General features: G+C 42.7%; 1 protein-coding gene across 1 annotated transcript in view; it reads right to left on the bottom strand.

The window, feature by feature from the left end:
• Slc5a1 (solute carrier family 5 (sodium/glucose cotransporter), member 1) overlaps positions 1-15,424 on the bottom strand; it is a 68,141-nt gene that overhangs the window by 37,305 nt on the left and 15,412 nt on the right. The window contains exons 3-4 of the mRNA XM_013014251.1: positions 2,293-2,397; positions 618-677 (exon numbers count right to left, since the gene is read on the bottom strand). Coding sequence (XP_012869705.1) covers positions 618-677; positions 2,293-2,397 — 165 coding nt within the window. The remainder of the gene's footprint in view (positions 1-617; positions 678-2,292; positions 2,398-15,424) is intronic.

Below are 15,424 nucleotides of genomic sequence, written 5' to 3' on the forward strand. Positions count from 1 at the left end.
ATTTTATTTTTTGTGGGGCTATTACAAATGGAGTTGCTTTCCTAATTTCAGCCACACTTTTCTCATTGTTGGCATACAGAAAAGCCATTGATTTTGGGGGGATAATCCTATAACCTGCTACTTTGCCAAAGTTTTGAATCAGCTTGAGTAATTTGGGAGTGGAGTCCATGGGATTCTTTAAATACAATATCATGTCATCTGCAAAGAGGGAGAGTTTTATTTCTTCTTTCCCTATTTGGATCCCCTTTATGTCTGCTTGTCTTATTGCTGTAGCTAGGCATTCTAATACTAGATTGAAGAGAAGTGGATGTTTCTGCTCCTTTTCTAAGAGTAGAGACTAGAGACCATTATTAGAGACCATTTCACCACAAACAATTCAAGGAAACACAGGCTCCAAACAGAATGGGGCTGCTCAAGGGACCATCCTACAGGTCACAGTCATAATCTTGGACATGAACTTGGAGCCAGAAGAAACTATATTTACAAACTGACAATGAAAGCCAAGCTACATTCCTTAATCTCATTTTTATGGGATTTTTCTCAACAAGGGACTTTTTTTCTCCTCCCTCTCATGTATGTATTTACAAGCAGGCAAGAATAAGGGAGAAGATACTTACCCCAGCCTTAATGTAAATGGGGACAAAAATCCAGCCCAGAACAACCACAAGAACCAGAGCCTGAAACCAAAAGAAGAGGTGGATTCAAATCAGGAGATACTTTAACTCATCCCTGCTTAACTGAAAGACCCCTTGCTGCTAGAGGCAAATCAATCAGAATTTTCCTTTATGAAGCTCTGAGGACACACCTCACACCTTTATCAGGCTCTGCCCCACAGAAAGCTTAGAAGCTGCCCACAAACATCACAACCCTTAGAGTGCCATCCAGACCTGTGGATTCCCCTCTGCCTCCTTTCTGATTTACAATGTAAAATCCCATGGAGAGCTGGATGCTGGTAGCCCAGGCCTGAAATCCTAACTACTCAGGAGGCTGAGAGCTGAGGATCCGATTATAGTCTAAAACCAGCTCAGTCAGATAAATCAGACTCTTCTTTCCAATGAACCAACAACCACCCCTGCCCCAAGCAGGGGGGTATGGCTCAAGTAGTAGGATGGCAGCTTTAAGCCGAAAAGCTAAGAGAAAGCCAGAGGCCCTGAGTTCAAGTCCCAGTACTGGCAAATAAATAAATAAATAACATTTAGAGAAACATAAGAAGGGGCAGGGGGAAAATAATGGTAAACATCTCCAAACTGGCTAGAAGGGTAGTGAGGTCCTTAAGGTCCTTGTCTTTTTAACACCCAAGGAAAAAAAGGCCATAAACAGTAGGGGTGGGGGGACCATCTCCTGCTACTATGGTAAAAGGGAGGTAGGGTCCTGAGCTTGCCTCCATATACCCCACCCCTCCCATCTATGCTCCAGGTGTCTTTAAGGGACTCCCTAACCTCTCAATCTCCTCTACTGACTAAACTGGCTAAGTTCTAAGACTCTCTCTTGGATCTGATCTAACAAATGTCCACACAAGGTTTTACATCTACCTATTCCTTAGTTTAGTAGGAGGTGATGGGTCCTTTAAAAGGTGGGGCCTAATGGTAGGCCTTTAGGTTATTGAGAGCACTGCTCCGGAAGTGATGCCTTTCTCCTGGCTATAGGTCTGGAGGGAGGGTTGTTATACTAGTTTGAGCCTGAAAGTGGCGCTGTAGCTAAAGTGGTAGAGCTGAAGAGCTGAGGGACAGTGCTCAGGCCCAGAGTTCAAGCCCCACAACCAACAACAACAACAAAAAATTGAGCCTCAGCCTGGCACAGTGGTTCATGCCTGTACAATCCTAGCTACTCAGGAGGCTGAGATCTGAGGATTGCTTATTCAAACCAGCCAGAGCAGGAAAGTCTGTGAGATTCTCATCTCCAATGAACCATGGAAAAGCTGGAAATGGAGGTGTGGCTCAAGTGACAAGAGTGCCAAGCTTGAGAAAAAGTATGAAGAAATGGTCCAGGCCCTGAGTTTAAAAAAAAAAAAAAGCCCGATTGTGGTCTCACCCAGCTTCTCTGGCCCCCACATATGGGTGCCATGTTCTCTAGCTCTAATACATGCACCACCATTGCCATCTACTATGAGGGGGGAGGGGGGCCTTCTAAGAGTCTATACCAAACTGTTTGGACTTTTAATCTCCAACTATGTGCTCAACAGGGCTTCTTTGCTTTATAAGATTAGCTTGCCTCAGGTATTCTGTGGTAGTCATGATTGCCCAGTACAGGTTCTTTCCACCAGGAGGACTCCCTGGTTCTGATGATACTCACATTCCATTCAAAGCCCCCCATGGCAATTCCTGAGGCGGCGCCCGTCCCCGCCAGCCCGACGAAGTGCCCACTTCCGATGTTACTGGCGAACAGAGAGGCTCCGATCTGAAAAAACGCAAACACAAAGTCAGGTGAGGATGCCAGGCTTCACCAAGACCCTTGGGATGGGCCAAAGACAGAAGAGATACAGTCTGCCAAAGAAGGACGTGATAGCCCAGGGCAAGCTGGGGTCTTGACTGTGATGGCCTCTGTTTGAGTCACTTGTTCCCCTAAAAGGTAGGGGGGGAGTACCTTGGGAAATGGTGAAGGTGGAAAAGATTAGAGACAAAGCAGGGGGATGTATCCCTTCAAAACAGATCATCAGGGAGTCTTCTGTGAACCCCATACTAAGTAATGAAGACACAGGGAGGCCCCCAACCCATGAGCTCTCAGAAAAGTCTTCTCAAGGCTACTCCAGAGGGTTCAACTCCATGTCCTCTGGAGAGCCCGGGGCCTAGCGCCGTGTGCCAGTCAGGCTTCCGGTAACTAGTAGACAATGTTCTGGAAAGGAATCCTTTCAAAGAAACCCCTGGGCCTCAGTCACTGGTCAAATAGAGGAGCCTGGATGCCAGGCACCAGTGAACCACACCTGAAATCCTAGCCACTCAGGAGGCTGAGGTGTGAGGATTGTGGTTTGAAGACAGCCCAGGCAGACTCTCATATCCAATTAACCAGCAAAAAGCCAGAAGTGGAGTTGTGGCTCAAGTGGTAGAGCGCTAACCTTGATCACAAAAGCTCAGGGACAGTGCCCAGGTCCTGAGTTCAAGTCCTAGAACTGGCACACACACACACACACACACACACACACACACACACACAGTATATTTAATGCACCTAATCTACCAACACCATTGTCTCAGTCTAGCCAACATTAAGGTTTCTCAGAGCACTTACATTTTCACCCACAGTTGGGAAAAATCGTCGAAAACAAAGCCTGTTTTATAAGAAGGTGTTACATAACTCATAATTATGTTCTTAGTAGTACAGCATTAGATTTAATGGTTGATCCAGTGGAAGGTGATAAATTATAATTCATGCTTTTTATTATTCTCAAAATGTAATGGCTGCATTGGCAAGCTTTGATACCATCACAAAGTTGAAGAACTTTTATGTTTAACTGAACCCTGGTAGGTTGGAGATCAGCTGTATAATTGTTTTTGCTAAGAAGATGGGAGGGGGCTAAAAGTTAATTTTCTAATTTGTCCTTGTTAACTGATTCAAATTGTTTGAACATTCTATGGCACATACCAGTCACACAGGAGGGTTTGTTGTAACATTTCTACACATGCATGCCCTCATCAAAAACACCCCTCTATCACTCTCCCTCCCCTGACCCCCCCACTTCCAACACAATTTTAATAGATTGCACTGTGCTATTTTCATGTGTGTATTTTTCTAACGTCCCAAAGATGGTCCAAATCTAAAACAAAAATCTGTGTTTCCCAAAAGACACACTACACCAAGAAACTCTTCGAAAGCTACCTGCCCACCTGCTCAGAGTCATTCTTTCATGATTTATCACCTTTCCCTTGATCAATTATTAAACCTAATGCTGTACCATTAAGAACATCATTACCAGAAATGATTAACTGAATTAGATTAATCTTAAATTCAGCAAGCCTTCTCCCACCACCCTCCCCCCAGGGGGAGGGGGGCACCAATGGACTTTAACATATCTCAGGAGGTCCTGGCGCCCTCTCCTCATCCTCTGTGAGGGGAACAGAATGAAGCCAAAGGGTTGTTTGTTTGTTTGTTTGTTTTACAATACTAGAATGTTCTGGAATCAGCGTGGGTCCATTTCTCTCAAGGGTACCATCTTTAACTCATTCTCTTTTCCTTCCCTTTGCTCCATGAACTGTACACTCTAATTTACCACAATCTCTCATTCTGCTTTCACAAAGTCCTTGCTTCTAGCACTTTCTACATCACCCTTGGCTGCCTGTCTAGCTCTAGACAGAATTAGAACTGTGCAACGTTTGTTTGTTTGTTTGTTTTTTCTGTATGACCTCAAGTCGCACCTTCCTATCAGTCACCCCCACAAACACAACCACATAAGCAAGTTACCTCCCCAAAGCACAACTGGGGTTATATCATTGTCCTGGCTGCCACCCCGTCCTAGGGACCTAGCGGGTGACCTTTTTGACAGCTCCAGGCTAAAAGGCCTAAGTCCTAAGAACTCACCAAGATTTTAAAGTAAAATTCTTTCCACTACAAAGACAGCATGAGCTTAAAGGGAAAAAATAATCACTTGAGACCAGCACTGGTGGTTCATGCCTGCAATCCTAGCTACTTAGGGAGCTGAGATCTAGAGGATTGTAGTTCAAGGCAGAAAAGTTCGCTAAGCTCCATCTCTAAAATAGCCAGCAAAAAACAGGGCTAGAGGTGTGACTCAAGTGGTAGATTGCCATTCAAGCAAGACCCTGAGTTCAAACCCCAATACTGGAAAATAGGTAGATAGAGGGCTGGGAAGGTGGTTCAGTGGTAGAGTGCTTGCCTTGCAGGCATGAAGCCCTGGGTTCAATTCCTCAGCAAAAAGCCAGAAGTGGTGCTGTGGCTCAAGTGGTAGAACCCTAGCCTTGAGCTGAAGAGCTGAGGGACAGTGCTCAGGCCCAGAGTTCAGGCCCCATTATCGACAAAAAAAATAGTAGCTAGATAGATAGATATGAGAGTTAGACATAGATATAAGTTAGAATGTTTTCCTGGCCTCTTACTATCTGGGTGCTCACATCTGGGGACTTCGCATCTCCTCTGTTGCCAGGATTGTGCAGGATCCAAAGGAGATGAGGAATTAGTAATGACTGTAAGCTGGCTGACCCTACTTAGTGTCCCTTTACTCCAAGTTCTCCCAAAAAGACAATTATTTCACCCTTCAAGAAAAGTCTGAAGGACTCCATCCCCAAATAATCAGCAAAAAGCTGGTCTGGAGGTGTGGCTCAAGTGGTAGAGCACCAGACATGAGCAAGAAAGCTGAAAGAAAATGCAAGGCCCTGAGTTCAAGCCCCTCAGTACCAGATGGCGGGTGGGGGAAATAGTTATAAAGCCTGTATGTGATTACAAGCATGAGCCCCTGACACCCAGCTTCCCAGTGATTCTTATACACAATAAAGTTTAGACTCCATTCAAAGTCACCATTTCCTCGACTTAGTTTTGACCTGTCCTAGAAGTAAAACTACTGTTTCTAACTACAAAGTCAAAATGCTAAGATCTGGAAGATAAAAAAAGTTGGGATTAAAGAGGCTGTCTCCCAAATCTGTTTGTTTGTGTGCTGATCCTGGGCTTGAACTCAGGGCCTGGGCTCTATCCCTGAGCTTTTGTGCTTACTGCATCATCTACCACTTGAGCCACAGCTCCACAGCTCCACTCCAGTTTTTGTGTGTGTTTGTTTTTTAGTGATTAATTGAAGATAAGTGTCTCACAGACTGTCGTGACTGGGCTGGCTTTGAACTGCAATCCTCAGATCTCAGCCACCTGAGAAGCTAAGATTATAGGCGTGATCGGAGAGCACCCAACCCCCCTGGCCATTTTTAATCATGCCATTTCCATCTCCCTGGAATTCCCCTCCATCAAATTCCACCCATCAAAACACTGCTCTAGTCTCCACAATGAAGCCCAATTAGATCTAATTCCCAAAGAACAGTATTGCAGATAAACTTATATACAAGACAAAGTACATAAATTTATTCCAAACCGTGGAAAGGAAAGGGAATCACAGAAACAGCAGGACAAAGGATGATCTAATGCAACAATGATACTCGCTTGATACTACATTGGAAACAAACTATAAACTAAATGAACTGTACAACTTGGGGAGTGGGAGAGTAGGAGGGGTAAGCAGGAGAAAATGGGGGAGGGGATAACAGTGTTTAAAAAGAAATATACTCGGGGCTGGGAAGGTGGCTCAGTGGTAGAGCGCTTGCCTTGCATGCCTGAGGCCCTGGGTTCGATTCCTCAGCACCACATAAGCAAAAAGAAAAAAGCTGGAAGTGGCGCTGTGGCTCAAGTGGTAGAGCACTAGCCTTGAGCTGAAGAGCTGAGGGACAGTGCTCAGGCCCAGAGTTCAGGCCCCACGATCAGACCCAAAAAAAAAAAAAAAAAAGAAAAGAAATATACTCAAAAACAAAAAAAAAATTAAAAGAAATCTACTCATTACTTGCTTGTGTAACTGTAATGTCCCAGTTCATCACTTTTACAATTAAATATATTAAAAATTTTAAATTAAGCCAGGCACCAGTGGCTCACACCTGTAATCCTAGTTACTCAGGAGGCTGAGATCTGAGGATCACAGTTCAAAGCCAGCCTAGACAGGAAAAGTCCATGAGACTCTTATCTCCAGTTAACCACTCAGAAAACCAGAGGGTGCTGTGGCTCAAGTGGTAGAGCACTCATCTTCAGCTGAAGAGCTGAGGGAACAGCGCCCAGGCCCAGACTTCAAGCCCAATGACCAACAAAAAATAAATAAATGAATAAAATTTTAAAAAAACAGTATTACAGGGCCTTCCTTGCTTCTCTCCTGGTCATCAGGACCCCTGGGGTTTCTATTGTTCCTTCTGGCTTCATGGGGTAGGGACATGCCAGGAAAATTTGCACTTAGGACAGCAGAGTGTATTCAAATACATGAAGTCTCCTTACAAGATGCCAGGATGCAAAGGCCAATAGTGTGGGTTCTTTCTCAAAGGTGAGATCTAGACCTAAGAGTAAAGGAAATGCCAGGCAGCAGTGGCGCACACGTATAATTCTAGTTACTCAGGAAATTGAGATCTGAGGATTGTGGTTCAAAGCCAGGCCAGGAAGGAAGGAATGTGAGACTCTTCGCTCCAATAAACTACTAAAAAAGCTGAAAGTAGAGCTGTGGGTCAAGTGGCGAAGTGCTAGCTTTGAGCAAAAGAAGCTCAGGGACAGTACTCAGGCCCTGAGTTCAAGCTGCAGGACTGACACGCACACACAAAAAGAGCGAGTGAGTGAGTAAGTGAGGAAGAGAGCTAGAGAGAGAGAGAGAATGACAGGAATGTAAAGTGGAAACTGGGATTTTGTTTTTATGGTTTTTCTGAATATACCCAAAGTACTTTATTCACATGTACAAAATTATAACGCAACTTGCTATGTAATGAAGAATAATTAAATCAATAAATATCCATGTGTGGAGCTCAGGGCCTGGCAAGCATAAGGTCCTGAGTTCAAACTCTCGTACTGCCCAAATCACAATAAGGATTATGATAATTAACAATAACATACATATAAAGTCATACACTATGGGATTCTCTAAATATTGGGGGGGGGTGGATTAGGGTTTTTGTTTTGCTTTAATGTTTGATTTTCATCTACTTATTTTGTGTTTTTGCATCACTGACCTCACTCTTGCCAGGTAGGTAGGTGCTTTACTACTTGAGCCATGTAGAAGTTATTTTTGAGACTAGGTGTTGCCTGATGCCTGGAACATTCTGGACTACCATCTACCTATCTGTGCTTCCCCTGTAGCTGAGATGGCAGGTCTGCACCACCACACCCAGCCATTGGTTGAAATGGACTCTCTCAAACTTTTTCCCTGTGCTGGCCTGGAACTGTGATCCTCTGCTTTGTAAGTAGCTAGGGTTATAAGCTTGAGCCTTAGCTCAGGATCAGCTGGCCTGATCTTCAAAGTGTTTAAATGCACATGGGAATGTAGGTGTGTGTAGATGTGTGTATAAATTGGTGGAGAAATATAACAGTGTTTATCTTTAAAGATAAAACAAACAAAGCCTGTAATCCTAGCTACTCAGGAGGTTAAGATCTGAGGATCATGGTTCAAAGCCAGCCCAGGATAGAAAATCTGAGACTCTTAACTCCAATTAACTACCAAAAAAACTGAAAAGGGGGTTGTGGCCCGAAGGCTAGCGCCTTGAGCAAAAAAAGTTCAGAAATAGCACCCAGGCCCTGAGTTCAAACTAACCACTAAATAAATAAATAAATGATAAAACAAATTTATTTTTGCACTTTTCCAAGTTACACTTTTTTCAGTGTTTCATGGCGGGCTTGTGTAATTTTATAATCAGAACACAATGGTTTCAAGCCTTTGGAAGAGCCATTCCAGAGCTTTCTCTGACTCACCTGACAGAGCCTGAGTGCCAAGAACAAACCGGCAGGAAAATTAGGTGCTTGCATTGATGTTACCAAAAGACACAAAACTGTCACTGATGCTAACGGCAATCAGGTTTTGTGCAAAACAAAACAGAAAACAGGTGCTTTAATCCCACCCATTTCATATGAGAGCTGCAATCACCTTGGAAATGAGTAAGGGCCACCTTGTTATTTTCACATGAAAACAAAATTTGAACCCTGAAGAGGAAAGTGACTAAAGTTCTACACAGTAGCTTCATATTTACCTCCATACCCTAGACAACAGACATTCTATGTACAAGCAGGACCAGGAACCAAAACAGACCAAGGAAATTGACAAGATTGCACTTCAAAATCAAAACTAAGCCAGGTGCCAGTGGCTCACGCCTATAATCCTAGCTACTCAGGAGGCTGAGATCTAAGGATTGTGGTTCAAAGCCAGCCCGGGAAGGAAAGTCTGTGAGACTCTTATCTCCAATGAACCACCAGAAAACTGGAAGTGGCGCTGTGGCTCAAGTGGTAGAGCGCTAGCCTTGAGCTGAATTGCTGAGGGACAGTGCCCAGGACCAGAGTTCAAGCCCCACAACCAACCAAAAGAAAACAATCAAAGCCAACCAATGAATTTGAAAAAAATAAATTTAATATTTCAAAATAGGTATTAGGGAGGATTTTGAACATTCATAATTCAAAGAAATGAACATTGAAGTAATTTAATATTCTATTTATCCTGATCTGATGATTATATATTACATACATACATATTACATACATGTATTGAAATGTCACACTAGTCTCCATAAATATACCCAATTAGTCCATGTCAATTATAAAAATATGTTTTTAAGTGCCCTAAACCAATAATCATACTTGAAAGCACCATTAAATACACTGACAATCTGTGTGTGTGTGTGTGTGTGTGTGTGTGTGGTATGTGTATGACATTATTGCTTGGCTTTTTTAGTCACTGCTAGTGCTCTACCACTTCAGCCATCCCTCCAGTCTGGCATTTTGCTCATCAACTAGAGGTGGAATGTCACAGACTTTTCTGCCCAGGCTTACTTTGAATTGAGATCTTCAGATTACAGCCTCCTGAGTAGCTAGGGTTTACAGGCCTTAGACATCAGTGCCTGGAGATATTCTTTTTCTTTCCCTCATATGTATCCTGGGAGCCTTCCAACCTGCTTCTTCTAATTTCAGCTCTGCCATGTGTGAGCTTAAGCCAAGTCATTTTGCTGCTGTGAGCCTCGGGTACAACACTTTTAAGAGCCCCAGTCCCAGGACAACGAGAGAGGAAAACTAGCAACTATTCTTCCTCCTCCTCCTCCTTCTCCTCCTACTCTTCCTTCTTCTTTGTCAATACAAGGGCTTAAACTCAAGGCCTTACACTCATTCAACTTGCTTGCTCACAACTGGTGCTCTACCACTTGATCCATGCCTCCAGATTGTATTTTGTTGTTTATTTTGGAGATAGAATCTCTCAGACTTTCCTTCCTGAACTGGCTTCAAACTCCAGTCCTCTAGATCTTAGCCTATTGAGTAGCTAAGGTTACAGGCATGGGCCACCTGTACTTGGCTAGGCCTTTGTCTTATTTTATGACCAACAATAGCTCTGTAAGGCTTGTATTATTCTCATCTTTATAGTACAGATGAGGAGATTAAGGATCAGAGGAGTAAAATAATTGCCCTATGGGCCCACAGAAGACCATAGACATACCAGGAGACTTCCTCCTTCTTGAATATTCTCTCCTATCTGTCCCTAATCGAGAACAGTGTGGTGAGATCCTGCTACCCATTTTACAGTAACTCAGGAACAGCATGTGCCTAACTATATACTTCATTTCCGATTCTTCCTTCACCCTCTGGTGAACTGGCCTTTTGGTCCTTTTTATTAATTTATTTTTTTAATTATCTTCAAGTAGTCATGCAATATCTCAATTTATGAATACCGTGCATTTTGATCCATGTCAACCCCTTCCATCATTCTTGGCTCCATTTTCTCATATGGACATTGAATTCACTGCCTCCCTTCCTCTCTCCCTTTGACTGCCCCCCTTCCCTTAGCCACTTTCCTCCGTCTCTAACACTTGCTTCAGCTTCCTGGAGTTCATTCTGTTAAGCTAGAAGTTAGTTATTTGGACTTACACCATTGCAATCCTCCCCTGTAAATACCACACTTTTTGGCCTTTGGCCTTGATTAGCTTCTCTTTCCCTTTATTCAGGTGTAATTTTTAAGGGGAGAGGAAGGGATGTTGGAAAGGTTCAGCCTTTAACGGTTGCCTCTTCAATCTCAGAGACTGAACTTCCTGGATTGGGACAGGAAAAGAGGTGGGGCTTGTGTTGTCGGAATATTTTATTCCTGAGACTCTGGTAAATATTTAGACATAGCTATGCTCCAGCGTTCTCATTGTCTGTTTACTCTGTCAGCTCCTATCCACACAGACAATGGCAGTCTTTCAGTCATGATCGCCACGTACATCTCTTCCTGAACCAAGAACAAAAAATGACAGAAAATTGGGAAACCACTGCCAAACTAGTATTTTCCCAATGCTGTTTGACACACACACAAAAATGTTAAAAAGCCAGTGAGCTCTTATGGTGGCATTTAGAGGTCAAGGTTGCTAGACCAAACCAACAAATCTGCCAATTATAGATTAATCCATCTTTAGAATCACCAACCTACAGAAGAATCTAGTCTGAAGGATTCGCTCTCTCCTCTGAAGATCCATTTTTAGTTCTTCATCTACGTCAAGTTCCTTCCTAGCTCAGCCTTTGACTCTTCTGTTTCTTTTGCTCAGATTATATAAATAGTGCCCAGCTCTCGCCATGGCCTTCCACTCCTTTGCTAGGTTTTTTTTTGGTTTTTGGTTTTTTTGGTCGGTTGTGGGGCCTGAACTCTGGGCCTGGGCACTGTCCCTCAGCTCTTCAGCTCAGTGCTAGCACTCTACCACTTGAGCCACAGTGCCACTTCCGACTTTTTCTGTGTGTGTGGTGCTGAGAAATCGAACCCAGGGCCTCATGCATACAAGGCAAAAACTCTACCACTGAGCCACCTTCCCAGCCCTCCTTTGCTAGTTTTGATATAAAATAATTAATTATCCATACTTCTGGGGTACAATGTGATAGATAGTCCCTGTATACGATGCATGTTGGTTATGATCAGGGTAGGAAGGTAGAAAGGAATGATGAACACGACAAAGGAGCCAGGGAACAGACCCAGAACTCTAACCAGGTACATTTACTAGGCGTCCTGTTCCACTGCTGTTCTGGTCAAATGGTTGACTACACTTGAAGGTACTTCTTCCCACAGCAGCCATTGCCAGCAACAGCCTCAACAGGGATTTGTCCATCTCAAAGAATGACCAGGAAGCCTCATTTCCATCTCATTCCAGTGGGCGTTCTCACACACACACCTCCAGCTGGGCTCTGAGCACACTGTATTAGGTAAACCCACTCTCCACTCTCCCAATGCTTATAAATGCTCTCCCAATGCTTGGAAACCTCCACAATGATGTGTGTACCCTTAGCATACTCATTAGCCTAATCACGAAACCTTGTCCCGTAAAAGTGCCCGATACTGGGGACACAGGACACTTAACTGACCCTCAAGCCACACAAACCCTCATGCTCCTGTAGGAATGTACTATTGCTTTCCAATCACTTCTGCTTCAGAAAACTCTGGCTTTTGCTTGAATAAATCAGCTCTGTGTGACTCCTTGGTGTATCTGACCCTGAATTCTTCTCTCAGCAAGGCTAAGGACTTGCCACCCATCACCCCATCAATCAGATCGAAGCAACAAATCCATCCATCTCTTTATTAAATAGTTCTCAATCTAGCCTGGCTCCTCCTGCTCCTACAGGTCTTAGAAAAGGCCCTCACTGACTTGCTTTTGCAGGTTAAAGAAGACCCTTCTCCTTCCTACCCACCGACTCTTGACTCAAATACATTTCTTCCCAGATACTTCTGACAATAATAGATATAAATATATATGGCATATCATACAATATATAATTATATATAGTATATAATAGAATATAACTACATATTATATAGTATATTACATATAATGTAATCTATATAAAGTAATCTATGTGATATATGTTGTATATGATATAATGCATATACCTTATATTATATATTATAGATAATGTATTATATAATGTAATATATATTACATGTTATATATCATACAACATGCTATTATATTATATATCATATAATTATATATTACATGTAATATATTGTATTATATATACATGTTATAATACAATGTCATATATGACACCATATAATGCATTTATAATACATCAATATGTGTATATTCATATAATTGTTGGTAGTATATTATATGCATATTTATGTATATTATGTATTATATGTAATATTGTATTATATATAATATGAGTGATTTACAGACGTACACACAGATGTACATGAGCACTTATCGTAGGCTCTGGCACATAGTAGGTAATTACCATGTAGTTGTAGAATGAAAGAACAACCAAATGGATGAATGAACAAATTCATTAATGCTTTGGTTCACAGCTCAGGGGAGAGGCTAGAGATGAGATGGTAATGATTGTGATAATCCAGGTGTGGCAGTGCAGGCTAAGACCAGAAGATTGTGAGTTTAAGGCCAGCCAAGGTTATAGAGTAAAACGCTGTCTAAAAAATAATAAACAGAACCAGTAACTTACACTTATGATCCTAGCTACTCAGGAGGCTGAAATCTGAGGATCATGGCTCAAAGCCAGCCTAGGGATGAAAGTCTGTAGGACTCTTATCTCCAATTAACCACCAAAAAGCCACAAGTGGAGCTGTATCTCAAATGGTAGAGCTCTAGCCTTGAGCAAAAACCTCAGAGACATTGCTTAGGCCCTGGGTAATGTCATAATAATAATAATAATCTAAAATAAAAATAATTATAATAATTGAGGAGTACTAATTATATCATCCTGAGATATTTACATGTACTAATTTAATCTTCAAAACAACTTCATGGGGCTAAGTATGGAGCAAGTGGTAAAGTGTCTGCTTGGCAAACACAAGACCTTGATTTCAAACTCCAGTATCACTAAATTCTAGTACCACTAAAAAAAAATATCTATAAGGTAGGTGCAATAATCTCTCTCATCATTGAGGAAACTGAGGCACAGAAAGAATAACTGGAGGCTACCAGTAGGACTGTATGGAGTTGGGTAGGGTTCAAACCAAGGCAGGCTGGCTCCATAGGTCCTTAATTTTAACTGCATTCTTAATAATAAATTTACCTGAAAAGATACACCTAGGTGCATGTGGCTCACCTTGCCATATGCAAATGGTAGACAAGGAAAACCCAGATAGATTGTTCATGCAAATAATCTAAAGACTTCCTATGAGCCAGTAGCTTCTGTACTCTTCGACCAACTGAAAACACTGACTCTCATTTACCTTTTGCTTCCTCTGAGCACAGAAGTGCTCATCTGTTAGCAAATATGACGACAGCAGCCAGTAGGGGGAAAAAAAGATAGGAGCTTAACCAACAGAAACCAGAAGTAGGGTTGTAGATCAAGTGGTAGAGCACCAGGCCTTGAGTGTAAAAGCCAAGCAAAAGCATGAGACCCTAAGTTCAAGCCCTGGTACTGGCACACCCATACACACACACACACACACACACACACACACACACACACAAAATAAGTCATGGAAAGATAGAAAGCATTAAGCTTTCATCATGGGCCATGGGCATAAATAAGGACACAGATAGATTCATATAGACAAAAAGCCATTGGAACAGGAGAGAACCCAATGGGTTTGGGGTGTCAAAGGAGACACTAACTACTTCTCCCAGGATTTTAAATGAGCAACTATTGGTCTCTCCTCACTTCTTCCTAAGCTTTCATCCTTACTGTTTTCTGCCTGTTCTCTGTCTATCTGCTCTGGATCTCTCTTTTCCTTTCTTTTTCATTGAGCTTTTACCTACCTTAGCCCTACCAAAAATGATCTTTATGCCCTCTAGTGACATCATAAGTGGCTATTTTTCTGTTGGATGGGTGGGTGGGTGCATACACGCATGTGCACATACACACACACACACACACACACACACACACACACACATGCACACAGGCACATGCCAGTTCTGAGGCTTGAAATCAAGCCCTGGGTTCTGTCTCTGAGCTTTTTTTGCACAAGGCTAGTACTCTAAAACTTCAGCCCCTGCTCTATTTCCAGCTTTGTGGGTGGCTAATTGGAGGTAAGAGTCTGGTGGACTTTTGCTGCCCAGGCTGGCTCCAAATCACAATCCTCTCATCTCAGCCTCCTTTGTAGCTAGGATTACACGGGTGAGCCACCTGTACCCAGCCAGTTCTTCAGGTTTTAATACCCAATTGGTTTTCAAACTTTGAGAAGCTACCTCTTCACTTAAGGATTTCAACAGCCATAAGTAAAAAAGAAAGTGTTAACCTTTAGGCCACACCTACTAGCCCATACATTTCCATTTTAAAGGAGAAAAAGGAAGAGACCTAAGGAGTCAGGAGAGCAGAGTGCGAGCCCCAGCTCTGTGCTTATCTTTGTACTTGGGCAGGCTACAAAGTTAATCATCATCTTTACAGTTCGAACCAGCTAGAACACTGAGCCTTCAATCAGGAAAGCGTGTGACAGTCTTTCAAAAGGTTCCAGTTAAAAGAAAAAAAGACTTGGAATTTAAAAAAAAAAATAAGAAATCTGAAAGTTTGCTGTCAGGCACTGCTCTGAGACTGAACATGTGTCTTCAAAGCAACAAATCTGCCAGGCTTTGGTAGCTCATGCCTGTAATCCTAGCTACTCAGGAGGCTGAACTCTGAGGGCTGAGATTTTTTTTTTTTTCTTGGTCTGGTCGTGGGGCCCGAACTCTGGGCCTGGGCTCTGTCCCTCAGTTCTTCAGCTCAAGGCTAGTGCTATACCACTTGAGCCACAGCACCACTTCTGGCTTTTTTCTTTTTGCTTATGTGGTGCTGAGGAATCGAACCCAGGGCCTCATGC

The sequence above is a fragment of the Dipodomys ordii genome, unplaced genomic scaffold (genome assembly GCF_000151885.1).
Source record: "Dipodomys ordii isolate 6190 unplaced genomic scaffold, Dord_2.0 Scaffold23, whole genome shotgun sequence".
NCBI lineage: Eukaryota > Metazoa > Chordata > Mammalia > Rodentia > Heteromyidae > Dipodomys > Dipodomys ordii.